This window comes from Somniosus microcephalus, unplaced genomic scaffold (assembly GCF_052327205.1).
Source record: "Somniosus microcephalus isolate GS21.2 unplaced genomic scaffold, FLI_Smic_1.0 unresolved_chr6, whole genome shotgun sequence".
Taxonomy (NCBI): Eukaryota; Metazoa; Chordata; class Chondrichthyes; order Squaliformes; family Somniosidae; genus Somniosus; species Somniosus microcephalus.
The window spans coordinates 11633380-11654354 of NW_028225184.1; the positions used below are offsets into that span (position 1 = coordinate 11633380).

At 50.0% G+C, this 20975-nt stretch overlaps 1 protein-coding gene across 1 annotated transcript in view; it reads right to left on the bottom strand.

Annotated features, from left to right (window-relative positions):
* The window catches only part of LOC147087068 (protein turtle homolog A-like), a 30127-nt gene that overhangs the window by 2635 nt on the left and 6517 nt on the right, over positions 1-20975 (bottom strand). The window contains exons 2-3 of the mRNA XM_085978099.1: positions 20368-20509; positions 15990-16135 (exon numbers count right to left, since the gene is read on the bottom strand). Coding sequence (XP_085834225.1) covers positions 15990-16135; positions 20368-20509 — 288 coding nt within the window. The remainder of the gene's footprint in view (positions 1-15989; positions 16136-20367; positions 20510-20975) is intronic.

Below are 20975 nucleotides of genomic sequence, written 5' to 3' on the forward strand. Positions count from 1 at the left end.
ACAGGAACAGGAGGAGGCCCATTCAGCCCCTCGAGCCTGTTACACAGGAACAGGAGGAGGCCCATTCAGCCCCTCGAACCTGTTCCACCATTCAATGAGATCATGGCTGATCTGTGACCTAACTCTATCCACCCGCCTTTGCCCCATATCCCTCAATATCTTTGGTCAACAGAAATCTATCAATCACCGATTTAACAGTAACAATCGATCCCCAGCATCAATTGCCCTTTGCGGAAGAGAGTTCCAAACTTCGACCACCCTTTGTGTGTAGAAGCGTTTCCTAACATCACTCCTGAAAGGTCTGGCTCTAATTTTTAGACCGTGCCCCCTAGTCCTAGAATCCCCAACCAGCGGAAATAGTTTCTCTCTGTCTACCTAATCATTCTGGTCAATCTCCCCTTAACCTTCTCTGCTCTAAGGAGAACAACCCCAGCTTCTCCAGTCTCTCCACGTAACTGAAGTCCCTCATCCCTGGAACCATTCTGGTCAATCTCCTCTTAACCTTCTCTGCTCTAAGGAGAACAACCCCAGCTTCTCCAGTCTCTCCACGTAACTGAAGTCCCTCATCCCTGGAACCATTCTGGTCAATCTCCCCTTAACCTTCTCTGCTCTAAGGAGAACAACCCCAGCTTCTCCAGTCTCTCCACGTAACTGAAGTCCCTCATCCCCGGTACCATTCTGGTCAATCTCCCCTTAACCTTCTCTGCTCTAAGGAGAACAACCCCAGCTTCTCCAGTCTCTCCACGTAACTGAAGTCCCTCATCCCTGGTACCATTCTGGTCAATCTCCCCTTAACCTTCTCTGCTCTAAGGAGAACAACCCCAGCTTCTCCAGTCTATCCACGTAACTGAAGTCTCTCATCCCTGGTACCATTCTCGTCAATCTCCCCTTAACCTTCTCTGTTCTAAGGAGAACAACCCCAGCTTCTCCAGTCTCTCCACGTAACTGAAGTCCCTCATCCCTGGTACCATTCTGGTCAATCTCCCCTTAACCTTCTCTGCTCTAAGGAGAACAACCCCAGCTTCTCCAGTCTCTCCACGTAACTGAAGTCCCTCATCCCCGGTACCATTCTGGTCAATCTCCCTTTAACCTTCTCTGCTCTAAGGAGAACAACCCCAGCTTCTCCAGTCTCTCCACGTAACTGAAGCCCCTCATCCCCGGTACCATTCTGGTCAATCTCCCCTTAACCTTCTCTGCTCTAAGGAGAACAATCCCAGCTTCTCCAGTCTCTCCACGTAACTGAAGTCCCTCATCCCCGGTACCATTCTGGCCAATCTCCTCTTCACCTTTTCTGCTCTATGGAGAACAACCCCAGCTTCTCCAGTCTCTCCACGTATCTGAAGTCGCTTATCCCCGGAACCATTCTGGTCACTCTCCCCTTAACCTTCTCTGCTCCAAGGAGAACAATCCCAGTTTCTCCAGTCTCTCCACGTAACTGAAGTCCCTCATCCCCGGTACCATTCTGGACAATCTCCCCTTAACCTTCTCTGCTCTAAGGAGAACAACCCCAGCTTCTCCAGTCTCTCCACGTAACTGAAGTCCCTCATCCCTGGTACCATTCTGGTTAAGAAGGCATATGGGATACTTGCCTTCATTAGCCGAGGCATAGAATATAAGAGGAGGGAGGTTATGATGGAACTGTACAAAACGCTAGTTAGGCCACAGCTGGAACGCTGTGTGCAGTTCTGGTCGCCACACTATAGGAAGGATGTGATTGCATTGGAGAGGGTGCAGAGGAGATTCACCAGGATGTTACCTGGGCTGGAGCGCTTCAGCTATGAAGAGAGACTGGACAGGCTGGGGTTGTTTTCTTTCGTGTGGAGATGCCGGTGTTGGACTGGGGTGGACAAATGTAAGAAATCACCTGACGAAGGAGCAGCGCTCCGAAAGCTTGTGATTTCAAATAAAGCTGTTGGACTATAACCTGAAGTGGAGAGATGCATAAAAAAACAGCTTATATAGTCAGAGAATAATGTCAGATGTTTACAGGTAATCTTTCTAACTGCCATTTATCACACCTCGGCAGAGAGATAATCACAGCAATCAAAGGTGTAAATGGTGTCGAAATGTTTTTATGCATTTCTCCACTTCACCTGACGAAGGAGCAGCGCTCCGAAAGATTGTGATTTCAAATAAAGGTGTTGGACTATAACCTGGCGTTGTGTGATTTCTTACATGTTTTCCTTAGAGCAGAGAAGGCTGAGGGGGGACCTGATTGAGGTGTACAAAATTATGAGGGGGCATAGATAGGGGTAGATAGAAAGGAACTTTTCCCCTTAGTGGAGGGGTCAATAACCAGGGGGCATAGTTTCAAGGTAAGGGGCAGGAGGCTTGGAGGGGGATTTGAGGAAGAACTTTTTCACCTGGAACTCACTGCCTGAAAGGGTGGTAATCACAGAAATCACAGAAACCCCACAGTGCAGATAGAGGCCATTTCGGCCCATCGAGCCCACCCGATCCCCGTAACCCCTACACCAACACATATCCCACCCTATCCCCGTAACCCCACGTATTTAATCCCCCTAACACTAAGGGTCAATTTATCATAGCCAATCAACCTAACCCGCACATCTTTGGACTGTGGGAGGAAACCGGAGCACCCGGAGGAAACCCACGCAAACACGGGGAGAATGTGCAAACTCCACACAGACAGTCACCCGAGGCCGGATTCGAACCCGGGTCCCTGGCGCTGTGAGGCAACAGTGCTAACCACTATGCCACCGTGCTGCCCGTCAGGAACCCGCACAACATTCAAGAAGCATTTAGACGAGCACTTGAAACGCCACAGCGTACAAGGCTACGGACCAAGTGCTGGGAAATGCGATTAGAATAGAGAGGGCTTGATGGCCGGCGCGGACACGATGGGCCGAAGGGCCTCTTTCTGAGCTGTGTAACTCGATGACTCAATCTCCTCTGCACCCCCGTCCAAAGGCTTGACCTCCTTCTTAAGGTGTGGTGCCCAGAATTGCTCGCCGTGCTCCAGGTGTGGTCTATCCAGGGCTTTGTATAGCTGCAGCGTAACATGTACTCTAGTCCTCCAGATATGAAGGCCAGCATCCCATTAACCTCCCTGATTCGTTTCAGTCCCTGTCGATGACATTTTAATGATCGATGTACCTGGATACCCAAGTCTCTTTAGAACTTCCACTGCTTCTTGCTTTTCACCATTTAGAAAGTCACCTGTTCTAACCTTCTTTGCTCCAATGTGGATGACCTACATTGAAATCCATCTGCCAACATGTTGCCCGCAGCCTCTTGCAACATAAGCAATAGGAGCGGGAGTCGGCCATTATTAAGGAGACAGTAACAGGACATTTGGATAATCATAATTTAATAGGACAAAGTCAGCATGGTTTTATGAAGGGGAAGTCATAGAGTCATAGAGTCATAGAGTTATACAGCACGGATAGAGGCCCTTCGGCCCATCGTGTCCGCGCCGCCCATCCATCCCTGTCTAATCTAATCCCATATTCCAGCATTTGGTCCGTAGCCTTGTATGCTATGGCATTTCAAGTGCTCATCCAAATGCTTCTTGAATGTTGTGAGGGTTCCTGCCTCCACCACCCTTTCAGGCAGTGAGTTCCAGATTCCAACCACCCTCTGGGTGAAAAAGTTCTTTCTCAAATCCCCTCTAAACCTCCCGCCCTTTACCTTGAATCTATGCCCCCTAGTTATTGACCCTTCTACTAAGGGAAAAAGCTCCTCAGCATCCATCCTATCTATGCCCCTCATAATTTTGTACACCTCAATCATGTCCCCCCTCAGCCTCCTCTGCTCCAAGGAAAACAAACCCAATCTGCCCAGCCTCTCTTCATAGCTGAAGCGCTCCAGCCCTGGTAACATCCTGGTGAATCTCCTCTGCACCCTCTCCAAAGCTATCACATCCTTCCTGTAGTGTGGCGACCAGAACTGCACACAGTATTCCAGCTGTGGCCTAACCAGTATTTTATACAGCTCCATCATAACCTCCCTGCTCTTATATTCTATGCCTCGGCTAATGAAGGCAAGTATCCCATATGCCTTTTTTACCACCTTATCCACCTGTTCCGCCACCTTCAGGGATCTGTGTACTTGCACACCCAGATCCCTCTGACCCTCCGTCTTGCCTAGGGTCTTACCATTCATTGTGTATTCCCTTGCCTTGTTAGTCCCCCCAAAGTGCATCACCTCGCACTTTTCTGAGTTAAATTCCATTTGCCACTGTTCCGCCCATCTGACCAACCCATCTATATCGCCCTGCAGACTGAGACTACCCTCCTCGCTATTTACCACCCTACCAATTTTTGTATAATCCGCGAACTTACTGATCATACCTTTTACATTCATATCCAAGTCATTAATGTAGACCACAAACAGCAAGGGACCCAGCACCGATCCCTGTGGTACCCCACTGGCCACAGGCTTCCAGTCACAAAAACAACCCTCGACCATCACCCTCTGCCTTCTGCCACTAAGCCAGTTTTGTATCCAATGTGCCAAGGCACCCTGGATTCCATGGGCTCTTACCTTCTTGACCAGTCTCCTGTGTGGGACTTTATCGAAGGCCTTACTGAAATCCATGTATACCACATCCACTGCGTTACCCTCATCCACACACCTAGTCGCCCCCTCAAAAAATTCAATCAAATTAGTCAGACATGATCTTCCCTTGACAAAGCCATGTTGACTATCCCTGATTAATCCTTGCCTCTCCAAGTGGAGACTAATTTTGTCCCTCAGAATTTTTTCCAATAATTTTCCTACCACTGATGTTTGACAAATTTGCTGGAGTTCTTTGAGGAAGTAACATATAGGGTGGATAAAGGGGAACCAGTGGACGTAGTGTATTTAGACTTCCAAAAGGCATTTGACAAGGTGCCACACAAAAGATTATTGCTTAAGATAAAAAATCACGGGATTGGGGGTAATATTCTGGCATGGATAGAGGATTGGCTATCTAACAGAAGGCAGAGAGTTGGGATAAATGGTTCATTCTCAGACTGGCAATCAGTAACTAGTAGTGTTCCGCAGGGGTCAGTGCTGGGTCCCCAACTCTTTACAATCCATATTAACGATTTGGAGAAGGGGACCGAGTGTAACATATCAAAGTTTGCAGATGATACTAAGATGGGAGGGAAAGTAGTGAGTGAGGAGGACATAAAAAACCTGCAAGGGGACATAGACAGGCTAAGTAAGTGGGCAGAGATTTGGCAGATGGAATACAATACTGGAAAGTGTGAGGTTATGCACTTTGGCAGGAAAAATCGTAGAGCAAGTTATTATCTTAATGGCAAGAAACTGGAAAGTACTGAAGTACAAAGGGATCTGGGGGTCCTGGTGCACGAAACTCAAAAGGTTAGTATGCAGGTGCAGCAAGTGATTAAGAAGGCCAATGGAATGTTGGCTTTCATTGCTAGGGGGATAGAATATAAAAATAGGGAGGTGTTGCTTCAGTTGTACAAGGTATTGGTGAGACCGCACCTGGAATACTGTGTACAGTTTTGGTGTCCATACTAAAGAAAAGACATACTTGCTCTCGAGTCAGTACAAAGAAGGTTCACTCGGTTAATCCCGGGGATGAGGGGATGGACATATGAGGAGAGGGTGAGTAGATTGGGACTCTACTCATTGGAGTTCAGAAGAATGAGAGTCGATCTTATTGAAACATATAAGATTGTGAAGGGGTTGGATCGGGTGGATGCGGGGAGGATGTTCCCGATGATGGGTGAAACTAGAACTAGGGGGCATAGTCTTAGAATAAGGGGCTGCTCTTTCAAAACTGAGATGAGGAGGAACTACTTCACTCAGAGGGTGTGTGGTAAACCACTGTATTGTATATTGCCACCTCTGGGTGGCGCTGTGTATGGAGGCATGCCTCAGCTGACTCCACCCACCACTGTGTGGGTTTCGTTCAGACTTGTTCAGTCACTCACGAAGAAGCATGGTCTCTTCTTAGCTAATAAAAGCCTTATTCATCTCTTCTTTCGACTCATCATCTCTTCTTCGACTCATCACCTTTTATGAAGTAATTGATAAGCGTATCAATTTTATTAGCTAAAAGTTAAATGGCGACACCTGAGGAGCAACAACAGCAACGGATACAGCAGACATTGCTGAGAGCCCTCAGACCACCACGCCTGGACCTCGACCCTCAAGATGTGGGTGCATCAGCCAAGTTTGAACACTGGCTGAGCTGCTTTGAATCCTTCCTCGCAATCTCACAGGTTACAGAGGAGGATCACAAACTGAAAATTTTGACCGCCCAGGTGAGCCATCAAGTATATATGCTAATCCGGGACTCTAATACGTACGTGGCGGCCCTCGAGCTACTAAAAGGGCAATATACGCGCCCAGTGAACACAATTTACGCCCGACACCTCTTGGGATCCCGCAGGCAGCAACCGGGAGAATCGGTAGGGGCATTTGCACGGGCGCTACTGGCACTCTGCAGAGACTGCGATTGTAAAGCGGTAACGGCTGTGGAGCACGCGCAGGGACTCGCCTGTGATGCCTTCGTCAGGGGCCTCCAGTCAGACCACACCCGGCAGAGACTGCTAGAAAGCAAGGAACCCGACCTGAAGACGGCCATTGCCCTTGCGCTCTCGTTAGAGGAGGCCCACCGAAACCTCGAGGCATACCCCCGTAACGGCGCCGAGACATGGCAATCGAAACCGTGGGACACGGGACCGCCGCCCCCGGCACCAACCGCTGCAGCGACCCAACCGAGACAGCAGCCTCCGGTAAGAACTGCTTCGATGCCCAGTAACCAGGCCCAAAAATGCTATTTCTGTGGCCAGTTAAAACATCCCAGAGCGCACTGCCCAGCTAAGACAGCTACCTGCTCGGGCTGCGGGAAGAAAGGCCATTACGCTAACGCCTGCAAGGGGAAGCCAGCCAGCAGCGCAGCGTGCGGGCCGTGGGAGCAGCCATCTTATCCGCCATTTTGTGTACCCCCGGCCGCATGGCATCCGCCGCCATCGTATCCAACGCACTCAACCGCCATTTCGTCACCGGAACCGACCACCGTCTCGGCGGATGACTATAGTGACTCACTAAGCCACATACTGGCCTCCGTGACGCTGGATCAAGGCCACCCTCACCATCTATCCAGCTCCATGATGGATATCGCGGTAAACGGCCGCGCCACCAGTTGCCTGATCGACAGCGGGAGCACAGAGAGTTTCGTCCACCCCGACACGGTACGTAGCCACTCCCTCACGATTCTGCCAACGCACCATCGCATTTCTATGGCGTCCAAGTCCCAGTCAATGGACATCAGCGGCTACTGTGTGGTGACCCTGTCAGTAGGGGGCACTGAATATCAAAAATTTAAACTGCTAGTCCTGCCCCGTCTTTGCGCTGCCGTCCTGCTAGGGTTGGATTTTCAGTGCCACCTTAAGAGTGTCACACTAGCATACGGTGGACCCCTCCCCCCACTCACAGTCTGCAACCAACAACTTTTAAATCGCCCGCTGCAAACCACCTGCAGCCTTTCCACATTAAAAGTCCCCCCCCCTCCCCTGTTCGCTAACCTCACCCGCGACTGTAAACCCATCGCTACCAAAAGCAGGCGGTACAGTGCCGGGGACAGAGCTTTTATCAGCTCTGAGGTGGAGCGGCTCTTGAAGGAGGGCATTATCGAAGGTAGCACTAGCCCCTGGTGAGCCCAGGTTGTAGTCATTAAAACCACTGCAAAACGCCGCATGGTAATCGACTACAGCCAAACCATAAACCGGTACACCCAGCTGGACGCGTACCCCCTCCCTCGCATATCTGATATGGTCAATCAGATTGCGCAATACAAAGTATTCTCCACCATCGACCTTAAGTCAGCGTACCACCAGCTGCCCATCCGCCATGAGGACCGCCAGTATACTGCCTTCGAGGCAAACGGCCGCCTCTACCACTTCCTTAGGGTCCCCTTCGGCGTCACCAACGGGGTTTCGGTCTTCCAAAGGGAGATGGACCGAATGGTTGACCAGAACGCGCTGCGGGCAACCTTCCCCTATTTGGATAACGTCACCATCTGCGGCCACGACCAGCAGGACCACGACGTTAATCTAGCAAATTTCCTCCGTACGGCCCAACGGCTGAACCTAACGTACAATAAGGAAAAATGTATGTTTCACACCAAGCGCCTGGCCATCCTCGGCTGCGTGGTGGAGAACGGAGTCATCGGGCCCGACCCCGACAGAATGCGCCCCCTAATGGAGCTACCCCTTCCCCACTGCCAAAAAGCACTGAAGAGATGCCTGGGGTTTTTCTCCTACTACGCCCAGTGGGTGCCCCTCTATGCAGACAAAGCCAGGCCCCTCATCAAAGCCACCTCCTTCCCCCTGACACCAGAGGCGTGTGCAGCCTTCACTCTTATCAAGAACGATATCGCGAAGGCCGCAATGCACGCGGTGGATGAGTCCATCCCCTTCCAAGTGGAGAGCGATGCCTCCGACTTCGCCCTAGCCGCGACCCTTAACCAGGCGGGCAGACCCGTGGCCTTTTTCTCAAGGACCCTCCAGGGCCCCGAGACGAGACACTCCTCCGTCGAAAAGGAGGCCCAGGCTATTGTAGAAGCGGTGCGTCACTGGAGGCATTACCTGGCCGGGAAACGATTTACCCTGCTCACTGACCAGCGTTCAGTAGCTTTTATGTTTAATAATAAGCAGAGGGGTAAAATCAAGAACGACAAGATCTTGAGGTGGAGAATCGAACTCTCCACCTACAATTATGATATCTTGTATCGGCCAGGGAAACTCAATGAGCCCCCAGATGCCCTATCACGTGGTACATGCGCCAACGCGCAGAGTGATAGGCTGCAGTCCCTCCACAATGACCTCTGCCACCCGGGGGTCACCAGGTTTTTCCATTTTATCAAATCCCGTAACCTGCCCTACTCCATCGAGGAGGTCAGGACCATGACCAAGAGCTGCCAAATCTGCGCCGAGTGCAAACCGCACTTCTATAGGCCGGACAGAGCAAGCCTGATCAAGGCCACCCGCCCCTTCGAACGCCTGAGCGTCGATTTTAAAGGGCCCCTCCCCTCCGCTGACCGCAATGTGTACTTCCTCAACATAGTTGATGAGTACTCCCGTTTCCCCTTTGCCATCCCTTGCCCAGACATGACCAGTACCACGGTCATCAAGTGTCTGAATGACATCTTCGCTCTGTTCGGGTTCCCCAGCTATATACATAGCGACAGGGGCTCATCGTTCATGAGCAACGAACTTCGGCAGTACCTGCTAACAAGAGGTATCGCCACGAGCAGGACCACCAGTTACAACCCCCGGGGGAACGGCCAGGTGGAAAGGGAGAACGCGACGGTTTGGAAGGCAGTCCTCTTAGCACTAAAATCTAAGGGCCTTCCGACCTCCCGCTGGCAGGAGGTCCTCCCTGCAGCGCTCCACTCCATTCGGTCACTGCTTTGTACTGCCACTAATGCGACCCCTCATGAGAAAATGTTCGTTTTCCCCCGGAAGTCTACATCGGGAACCTCGCTACCGGCATGGTTGACTTCTCCTGGGCCCGTCCTACTGCGGAGGCACGTGAGGACGCATAAAACGGACCCCCTGGTCGAGCGGGTGCACCTCCTACATGCCAACCCCCAGTATGCCTGGGTGACATACCCAGACGGGCGGGAGGACACGGTCTCCATACGAGATCTCGCACCCTCGGGTACCCCTGAATTACCACCGTTATCCCCCTTACCACCGTTATCCCCCTTACCACTGTTATCCCCCACCACCCCTCCCAACCCAACCCCTGCAGACGGCATGCCAAAGCCCCAGGAATCTTCGCCAACCACCCAGACACCAGACCCGACGTCGGATGCTGCAACACCACCGCCGCCACCACGACGATCAGGACGTCAGACAAGGCCTCCTGATAGACTTAACTTGTAGTACCCTTCACCCCGCCGGACTTCACATTAAACAAGGGGTGAATGTGGTAAACCACTGTATTGTATATTGCCACCTCTGGCTGGCGCTGTGTATGGAGGCATGCCTCAGCTGACTCCACCCACCACTGTGTGGGTTTCGTTCAGACTTGTTCAGTCACTCACGAAGAAGCATGGTCTCTTCTTAGCTAATAAAAGCCTTATTCATCTCTTCTTTCGACTCATCATCTCTTCTTCGACTCATCACCTTTTATGAAGTAATTGATAAGCGTATCAGGGTGGTAGGTCCATGGAATATGCTGCCCCAAAAAGCTGTAGAAGCTACATCATTACACAAATTTAAAACAGAAATAGACAGTTTCCTAGAAGTAAAGGGAATTAAGGGTTACGGGGAGCGGGCAGGAATTTGGACATGAGTCTAGGTTCGGATCGGTCATGGCCCTGTGGGTAGTGGAGCGGGCCCAGGGGCCGTGTAGCCTGATCCTGCTCCTATTCTGTGTGTCTAATTCTGTTAGATTCAGGAGATGGTTCTGTGATAGTGGATTGGCGGTTAGGATCAGATCAGCCATGATCTTATTGAATGGCGGAGCAGGCTCGAGGGGCCGATTGGCCGACTCCTGCTCCTATTTCTTATGTTCTTATGTTCTTATTCGGCCCCTCGAGACTGCTCCGCCATTCAAGGAGACCATGGCTGACCTGCTGCCTCATCTCCACTCTCCCTTGATCCCCCTGGAGTCGAACAATCTCTCGATCTCAGCCTTGAATATGCTCATCGACCGAGCCTCCACAGCCCGCTGGGGTAGAGGATTCCAAAGATTCACCGCCCTCTGAGTGAAGAAATTCATCCTCCATCTCAGTCCTAAATGGCCGACCCCTTATCCTGAGATTGTGACCCCTGGTTCATAGAATCCTAGAAAGTCACAGCACAGAAGGAGGCCATTCAGCCCATCGTGTGGCTCCCGTCTGTCAGAATGTTCACCCTACGACGCATGTCGCTATGGAAACAGCGTCGCAGATGGTGATTGAGTTAGAGATGAAATCACCGTGATTCAAATCGATCTAATCAAACACAGAACTCGAAAGAAAGACATAACTGAAGTCCCTCATCCCCGGTACCATTCTGGTCAACCTCCCCTTAACCTTCTCTGCTCTAAGGAGAACAACCCAGGCTTCTCCAGTGTCTCCACGTAACTGAAGTCCCTCATCCCCGGTACCATTCTGGTCAATCTCCACTTAACCTTCTCTGCTCTAAGGAGAACAATCCCAGCTTCTCCAGTCTCTCCACGTAACTGAAGTCCCTCATACCTGGTACCATTCTGGTCAATCTCCCCTTAACCTTCTCTGCTCTAAGGAGAACAACCCCAGCTTCTCCAGTCTCTCCACGTAACTGAAGTCTCTCATCCCTGGAACCATTCTGGTCAATCTCCCCTTAACCTTCTCTGCTCTAAGGAGAACAACCCCAGCTTCTCCAGTCTCTCCACATCACTGAAGTCCCTCATCCCTGGTACCATTCTGGTCAATCTCCCCTTAACCTTCTCTGCTCTAAGGAGAACAATCCCAGCTTCTCCAGTCTCTCCACGTAACTGAAGTCTCTCATCCCTGGAACCATTCTGGTCAATCTCCCCTTAACCTTCTCTGCTCTAAGGAGAACAACCCCAGCTTCTCCAGTCTCTCCACGTAACTGAAGTCCCTCATCCCTGGTACCATTCTGGTCAATCTCCCCTTAACCTTCTCTGCTCTAAGGAGAACAACCCCAGCTTCTCCAGTCTCTCCATGTAACTGAAGTCCCTCATCCCCGGTACCATTCTGGTCAATCTCCCCTTAAACTTCTCTGCTCTAAGGAGAACAACCCCAGCTTCTCCAGTCTCTCCACGTAACTGAAGTCCCTCATCCCCGGTACCATTCTGGTCAATCTCCCCTTAACCTTCTCTGCTCTAAGGAGAACAACCCCAGCTTCTCCAGTCTCTCCACATCACTGAAGTCCCTCATCCCTGGTACCATTCTGGTCAATCTCCCCTTAACCTTCTCTGCTCTAAGGAGAACAACCCCAGCTTCTCCAGTCTCTCCACATCACTGAAGTCCCTCATCCCTGGTACCATTCTGGTACTGTATCACAGTATGGTATGGCAGCTGTAGCTCCTATGACCGGAAAGCCCTGCAGCGGGTAGTCAAAACTGCCCAACGCATTACTGGCACCCGGCTACCGACCATAGAGCACATATACCAGAAACGCTGTTTACGGAGGTCACGGACCATCATCAAAGACCCTACCCACCCCAGCCACAGTCTGTTCGCCCTCCTGCCATCTGGGAGACGCTACAGATGCATTCGCACCCGTACGACCAGATTTAGGAACAGCTTCTTTCGCAGGGCTGTCATCCTACTGAACTCCACAAATAAACTCTAAAGCCTGCACATCTGTCAATGTACTTTATTATGGTTATGTTTATGTTAATGTATTACAAGCCAAATGTATGTTGAATGTTTAAATGTCTTAATCTAAATGTACACTCTCGGGAGCCGCAAGCCTACATTTCGTTGTACTGCACTTGGGCACTATCAATGACAATAAAGTTGATTTTGATTATGATTAAGTGCTTTTTAAAATGTGGTGAGGGTTCCTGCCTCTACCACCCTTTCAGGCAGTGAGTTCGAGACCCCACCAACCCTCTGGGTGAAGAAATTTCCCCCAAATCCCCTCTGAACCTTCCTCCAATTACTTTAAATCCGTGCCCCCTGGTTTTAGACCCCTCTGCTAAGGGAAATAGGTCCTTTCTGTCCACTCTATCTAGGCCCCTCATAATTTTACACACCTCAGCCTCCTCTGTCCCAAGGAAAACAACCCCAGCCTATCACAGAATCACAGAAACCCCACAGTGCAGATAGAGGCCATTTCGGCCCATCGAGCCTGCACCGACACATATCCCACCCGATCCCCCTAACACTAAGGGTCAATTTTATCATAGCCAATCAACCTAACCCGCACATCTTTGGACTGTGGGAGGAAACCGGAGCACCCGGAGGAAACCCACGCAAACACGGGGAGAATGTGCAAACTCCACACAGACAGTCGCCCGAGGCCGGATTCGAACCCGGGTCCCTGGCGCTGTGAGGCAACAGTGCTAACCACTATGCCACCGTGCTGCCCCTCATAGCTAAGATTCTCTGCTCCTGGCAACATCCTTGTAAATCTCCTCTGTACCCTCTCGAGTGCAATCACATCAATCCTGTAATGTGGTGACCAGAACTGCACGCAGTACTCTAGCTGAGGCCTAACTAGTGTTTTATACAGTTGAAGCATAACCCCGCTGCTCTAGTATTCTATGCCACGGCTAATAAAGGCAAGTAGGCCGTATGCCTTCTTAACCACCTTATCTACCTGGCCTGCTACCTTCAGGGATCTGTGGGCATGCACTCCAAGGTCCCTCTGTTCCTCTACGCTACCATTTAATGTGTATTCCCTTTCCTCATTAGCCCTCCCCACATGCATTACCTCACGCTTCTCCGGATTGAATTCCATTTGCCGCTGTTCCGCCCACCTGACCAATTTATTGATATCTTCCTGCAGTCCACAGCTTCCTTCTTCGCTATCAACCACACGGCCGATTTTAGTATCATCTGCAAACTTCTTAATCCTACCCCCTATATTCAAGTCTAGATCATTGATGTATACCACAAAAAGCAAAGGGACCTAGTACTGAGCCCTGCGGAACCCCACTGGTTCTAGACACTCCAGCCAGGGGGAAACATCCCCTCAGTATCTACCCTGTCAATTCCCGTCAGAATCTTATGTTTCAAGGAGATCACCTCCCATCCTCCTAAACTCCAGAGAATATAGGCCCAGTCCACTCACTCTCTCCTCACAGAACAATCCCCCCATCCCAGGAACCAGTCTGGTGAATCTTCGTTGCATTCCCTCGATGGCAAGTATAATCTTCCTTAGGTAAGGAGACCAAAACTGGGCACAGTACTCCAGGTATGGTCTCATAGAAACATAGAAACATAGAAGATAGGAGCAGGAGTAGGCCATTCGGCCCCTCGAGCCTGCTCCGCCATTCAATGTGATCATGGCTGATCATCCAAATTCAGTACCCGGTCCCTGCCTTCTCCCCATATCCCTTGATCCCTTTAGCCTTAAGAAATATATCTAACTCCTTCTTGAATATATTTAATGAATTGGCCTCCACTGCCTTCTGTGGTAGAGAATTCCACAGGTTCACCACTCTCTGGGTGAAGAAATTCCTCCTCATCTCTGTCCTAAATGGCTTACCCCTTATCCTTAGACTGTGACCCCTGGTTCTGGACTCCCCGACCATCGGGAACATCCTTCCTGCATCTGTCTAGTCCTGTTAGAATTTTATAAGTTTCAATGAGATCCCCTCTCATTCTTCTAAACTCTAGCGAATATAAGCCTAGTCGACCCAATCTCTCTTCATACGTCATTCCTGCCATCCCAGGTATCAGTCTGGTGAATCTTCGCTGCACTCCCTCCATGGCAAGAACATCCTTCCTCAGATAAGGCGACCAAAGCTGCACACAATACTCAAGGTGTGGTCTCACCAAGGCCCTGTACAACTGCAGCAAGACATTCCTTGCTCCTGTATTCGAAACCTCTCGCTACGAAGGCCAACATACCATCACCAAAGCCCTGTACAACTACAGCAAGACATTCCTTGCTCCTGTACTCGAAACCTCTCGCTACGAAGGCCAACATACCATCACCAAAGCCCTGTACAACTGCAGCAGAGGAGGATGTCGTGAAACTCCAGTACGATTTGGACAGGTTGGGTGATTGGGCAGAAACATGGCAAATGCACTATAATGTGGGTAAATGTGAGGTTATCCACTTTGGTGGCAAAAACAGGAAGGCAGATTATTATTTGAATGGCAATAGATTGGGAGAAGGGGAAGTGCAAAGAGACCTGGGTGCTCTTGTGCACCAGTCGCTGAAGGTAAGCATGCAGGTGCAGCAGGCGGTTAAGAAGGCAAATGGTATGTTGGCCTTCGTAGCAAGAGGGTTCGAGTACAGGAACAAGGATGTCTTGCTACAGTTGTACAGGGCCTTGGTGAGACCGCACCTTGAGTATTGTGTGCAGTTTTGGTCACCTTACCTGAGGAAGGACGTTCTTGCCATGGAAGGAGCACAGCGAAGATTCACCAGGCTGATACCTGGGATGGCAGGAATGACGTACGAGGGGAGATTGTGTCGATTGGGCTTATACTCACTGGAATTTAGAAGATTGAGAGGGGATCTCATCGAAACCTATAAAATTCTGTCAGGCCTGGACAGACTAGATGCAGGAAGGATGTTCCCGATGGCCGGGGAGTCCAGAACCAGGGGTCATAGTCTAAGGATAAGGGGTAAGCCATTTAGGACTGAAATGAGGAGGAATTTCTTCACCTAGAGAGTGGTGAACCTGTGGAGTTCTCTGCCACAGAGGGCGGTGGAGGCCAGTTTATTAAATATATTCAAAAAAGAGTTGGATATATTTCTTAAGGCTAAAGGGATCAAGGGATACGGGGAGAAGGCAGGGACCGGGTACTGAATTTGGAGTTTAGAAGATTGAGAGGGGACCTCATAGAAGTGTATAAAATTCTGACAGGTCTAGACAGACTGGATGCAGAAGGAATGTTTCCCTTGGCGGGTGAGAACAGAACTAGAGGACATAATTTAAGGATAAGGGCTAAACCATTTAGGACAGAGATGAGGGGGAATTTCTTCACTCAGAGAGTGGTGAACCTGTGGAACTCATTGCCACAGAGGGCAGTGTACGCCAGCTCATTAAATATATTTAAGAGGGAATTAGATATATTTCTACGGGCAAAAGGGGTTAAGGGTTACGGAGAGAAGGCGGGGACGGGATACTGAATTAAAGGATCAGCCATGATCTCATTAAATGGCGGAGCAGGCACGAAGGGCCGAATGGCCTACTCCTGCTCCTATCTTCTATGTATGATCTCGTTGAATGGCGGAGCAGGCTCGAGGGGCCGAATGGCCTACTCCTGCTCCTATCTGCTATGTTTCTATCACCAAAGCCCTGTACAACTGCAGCAAGACTTCCTCACTCTTGCACCCCAGAGATTGTAGGGCCCACTCTCCTCAATGTAAAGGACTTACGAAGAATGGTGAGGTAGGCCGAGGCTTCCGGTGGTGTTCCAAGCCCATTACTCGCAAGGCAGGTGTAAAGGCCGGTGTCCTGGGCCACAGTCTCTTTCAACAGGAGGCTCCCGTCTGTCAGAATGTTCACCCTCTGACGCAGATCGCTATGGAAACAGCGTCGGAGACGGTGAAAGGGTTAGAGGTGAAATCGTCGCGATTCAAATCGATCCAATCAAACACAGAATCAGAAAGATAGACATAACTGAAGACATGCCAATCTTTCACGTGAACAGATTAAGTGAATGGGCAAAACTGTGGCAGATGGATTTCAATGTAGGCAACTGTGAGATCATCCACATTGGAGCAAAGAAGGATGGTTTTATGAAGGGGAAGTCATGTTTGACAAATTTGCTCGAATTCTTTGAGGATGCAGCATGGTGGCATAGTGGTTAGCACTGTTGCCTCACAGCGCCAGGGACCCGGGTTCGAATCCGGCCTCGGGTGACTGTCTGTGTGGAGTTTGCACATTCTCCCCGTGTTTGCGTGGGTTTCCTCCGGGTGCTCCGGTTTCCTCCCACAGTCCAAAGATGTGCGGGTTAGGTTGATTGGCCATGATAAAAATTGGCCCTTAGTGTTAGGGGGGATTAAATACGTGGGGTTATGGGGTTACGGGGATAGGGCTTGGGTGGGATGGCTGTCGGTGTAGGGACCGGGTGCTAGGGTTTGGATGATCAGCCATGATCTCATTGAATGGCGGAGCAGGCTCGAAGGGCCGAGTGGCCTACTCCTGCTCCTAGTTTCTATGTTTCTATGTAACATACAGGGTGGATAAAGGGGAACCAGTGGATGTAATGTATTTGGGCTTCCAAAAGGCATTTGACAGGGTTCCACACAAAAGATTACTGATCAAGATAAAAAATCACGGGATTGGGGGTAATATACTGGCATGGGTGGAAGATTGGCCTAACAGAAAACAAAGAGTTGGGATAAATGGTTCATTCTCGGGCTGGCAATCAGTAACTCGTGGTGTTCCGCAGGGGTCAGTGCGGGGACCCCAACTCTTTACAATCTATATTAACGATTTGGAGGAAGGGACCGAGTGCAACATACCCAAGTTTGCCAACGATACAAAGATGGGAGGGAAAGCAGTGAATGAGGAGGACATAAAAAACCTGCAAAAGGACATAGACAGGCTAAGTGAGTGGGCAGAGATTTGGCAGATGCAATATAATGTTGGAAAGTGTGAGGTTATGCACTTTGGCAGAAAAAATCAAAGAGCAAGTTATTATCTAAATGGAGCGAAACTGCAAAGTGCTACAGTACAAAGGGATCTGGGGGTCCTGGTGCATGAAACACAGAAGGTTAGTATGCAGGTGCAGCAGGTGATCAGGAAGGCCAATGGAATCTTGGCTTTTATTGCAAGGGGGATGGAGTATAAAAACAGGGAAGTCTTGCTGCAGTTATACAGGGTACTGTTGAGGCCACACCTGGAATACTGCGTACAGTTTTGGTTTCCATATTTAAGAAAAGATATACTTGCTCTCGAGGCGGTTCAGAGAAGGTTCACTCGGTTGATTCCGGAGATGAGGGGGTTGACGTATGAGGAGAGGTTGAGTAGGTTGGGACTCTACTCATTGGAGTTCAGAAGAATGAGAGGCGATCTTATCGAAACATATAAGATTGTGAGGGGGCTTGATCGGGTGGATGCGGGGAGGATGTTTCCACTGATGGGTGAGACTAGAACTAGGGGGCATAATCTTAGAATAAGGGGCTGCCCTTTCAAAACTGAGATGAGGAGAAACTTCTTCACTCAGAGGGTAGTAAATCTATGGAATTTGCTACCTCAGAGAGCTGTGGAAGCTGCGATATTAAATACATTTAAAACGGAGATAGACAGTTTCCTAGCAGATAAGGGAATTAAGGGTTACGGGGAGAGGGCAGGGAAGTGGACGTGAGTCTAGGTTCGGATCAGCCATGATCCTATTGAATGGCGGAGCAGGCCCGAGGGGCCGTATGGCCTACTCCTGCTCCTACTTCTTATGTTCTTATGGAACAAGGAACTTTCTAAATGGTGAAAAGCTAGAAACAGTGGACGTTCCAAATAGACTTTGGGGGTCAGGTACATCGGTCATTAAAATGTCATGGACTGTGTGCTGTGAGGAGGATGCCGAGAAACTCCAGGACGATTTGGACAGGTTGGGTGATTGGGCAGATGCAATATAACGTGGATAAATGCGAGGTTATCCACTTTGGTGGCAAAAACAGGAAGGCAGATTATTATCTGAACGGCAATAGACTGGGAGAAGGGGAAGTGCAACGAGACCTGGGTGTCCTTGTGCACCAGTCGCTGAAGGTAAGCATGCAGGTGCAGCAGGCGGTTAAGAAGGCAAATGGTATGTTGACCTTCGTAGGGAGAGGGTTTGAGTACAGGAAGAAGGATGTCTTGCTGCAGTTGTACAGGGCCTTGGTGAGGCCACACGTTGAGTATTGTGTGCAGTTTTGGTCGCCTTATCTGAGGAAGGATGTTCTTGCCATGGAGGGAGTGCAGCGAAGATTCACCAGGCTGATACCTGGGATGGCAGGAATGACATATGAGGAGAGATTGGGTCAATTGGGCTTGTACTCGCTGGAGTTTAGAAGAATGAGTGGGGACCTCATTGAAACTTATAAAATTCTGACAGCACTGGACAGACTAGATGCAGGAAGGATGTTCCCGATGGTCGGGGAGTCCAGAACCAGGGGTCACAGTCTAAGGATAAGGGGTAAGCCATTTAGGACAGAGATGAGGAGGAATTTCTTCACCCAGAGAGTGGTGAACCTGTGGGATTCTCTACCACAGAAGGCAGTAGAGGCCAATTCATTAAATATATTCAAGAAGGAGTTGGATATATTTCTTAAGGCTAAAGGGATCAAGGGATATAGGGAGAAGGCAGGGACAGGGTACTGAATTTGGATGATCAGCCATGATCGCATTGAATGGCGGAGCAGGCTCGAGGGGCCGAATGGCCGACTCCTGCTCCTATCTTCTATGTTTCTATGATACAGAAAATAATCAGGAAGGTTAATGGAATGCTTGCCTTTATATCTGGAGGACTAGAGTACAAGGGGGTAGAGGTTATGCTGCAGCTGTACAGAGCCCTGGTTAGACCACATCTGGAGCACTGTGAGCAGTTCTGGGCACCACACCTTAGGGAGGATGTCAAGTCCTTGGGCAAAGGTGCAGAGGAGATTGACCAGAATGGTACCGGGGATGAGAGACTTCAGTTACGTGGAGAGACTGGAGAAGCTAGGGTTGTTCTCCTTAGAGCAGAGAAGGTTAAGGGGAGATTGACCAGAATGGTTCCAGGGATGAGGGACTTCAGTGATGTGGAGAGACTGGAGAAGCTGGGGTTGTTCTCCTTAGAGCAGAGAAGGTTAAGGGGAGATTGACCAGAATGGTTCCAGGGATGAGGGACTTCAGTGATGTGGAGAGACTGGAGAAGCTGGGGTTGTTCTCCTTAGAGCAGAGAAGGTTAAGGGGAGATTGACCAGAATGGTACCGGGGATGAGGGACTTCAGTTGCGTGGAGAGACTGGAGAAGCTGGGGTTGTTCTCCTTGGAGCAGAGAAGGTTAAGGGGAGATTGACCAGAATGGTACCGGGGATGAGGGACTTCAGTTATGTGGAGAGACTGGAGAAACTGGGGTTGTCCTCCTTAGAGCAGAGAAGGTTAAGGGCAGATTGCCCAGAATGGTACCAGGGATGAGGGACTTCAGTGATGTGGAGAGACTGGAGAAGCTGGGATTGTTCTCCTTAGAGCAGAGAAGGTTAAGGGGAGATTGACCAGAATGGTACCAGGGATGAGGGACTTCAGTTACGTGGAGAGACTAGAGAAGCTGGGATTGTTCTCCTTGGAGCAGAGAAGGTTAAGAGGAGATTGACCAGAATGGTACCAGGGATGAGGGACTTCAGTTACGTGGAGAGACTGGAGAAGCTGGGGTTGTTCTCCTTAGAGCAGAGAAGGTTAAGGGGAGATTGACCAGAATGGTACCAGGGATGAGGGACTTCAGTTACGTGGAGAGACTGGAGAAGCTGGGGTTGTTCTCCTTAGAGCAGAGAAGGTTAAGGGGAGATTGACCAGAATGGTTCCAGGGATGAGGGACTTCAGTTACGTGGAGAGACTGGAGAAGCTGGGGTTGTTCTCCTTAGAGCAGAGAAGGTTAAGGGGAGATTGACCAGAATGGTACCAGGGATGAGGGACTTCAGTGACGTGGAGAGACTGGAGAAGCTGGGGTTGTTCTCCTTGGAGCAGAGAAGGTTAAGGGGAGATTTGATGGAGGTGTTCAAAATCATGAGGGGTTTAGATGGTATCTGCCGCCTGCCCTCACTCACGGTGCCCTAAGAGATCCCGTATATACCTGAGATGGTGGACATTGACTCTATCCTTGAACCAGGAGTAGGTCAGGTTGACTGGGTAGGCCTCCGCCTCGCACGGGAAGAAGGCATCCTGGGAGAAATTGACGGAGACATTGCGAGGAGGCAGGACGATGGTGGGCGGACCTAGGTTGAAGAGAAGACAGGAATTAATGTCCAATTAATCTCCAGGGATCAAGCCTTCCGACAACAACCTCCTGCACCTGAAGAGATGTCCAATAGCAAGAGCTTCTCCTCCATCTCTCGACGTCCCTCTCTCCTGAAGAGATGTCCAATAACAAGAGGTTCTCCTCCATCTCTAGATAGAAACATAGAAGATAGGAGCAGGAGTCGGCCATTCGGCCCCTCGAGCCTGCTCCGCCATTCAATGAGATCATGGCTGATCATCCAAATTCAGTACCCTGTCCCTGCCTTCTCCCCATACCCCTTGATCCCTTTAGCCTTAAGAAATATATCCAACTCCTTCTTGAATATATTTAATGAATTGGCCTCTACTGCCTTCTGTGGTAGAGAATTCCACAGGTTCACCACTCTCTGGGTGAAGAAATTCCTCCTCATCTCTGTCCTAAATGGCTTACCCCTTATCCTTAGA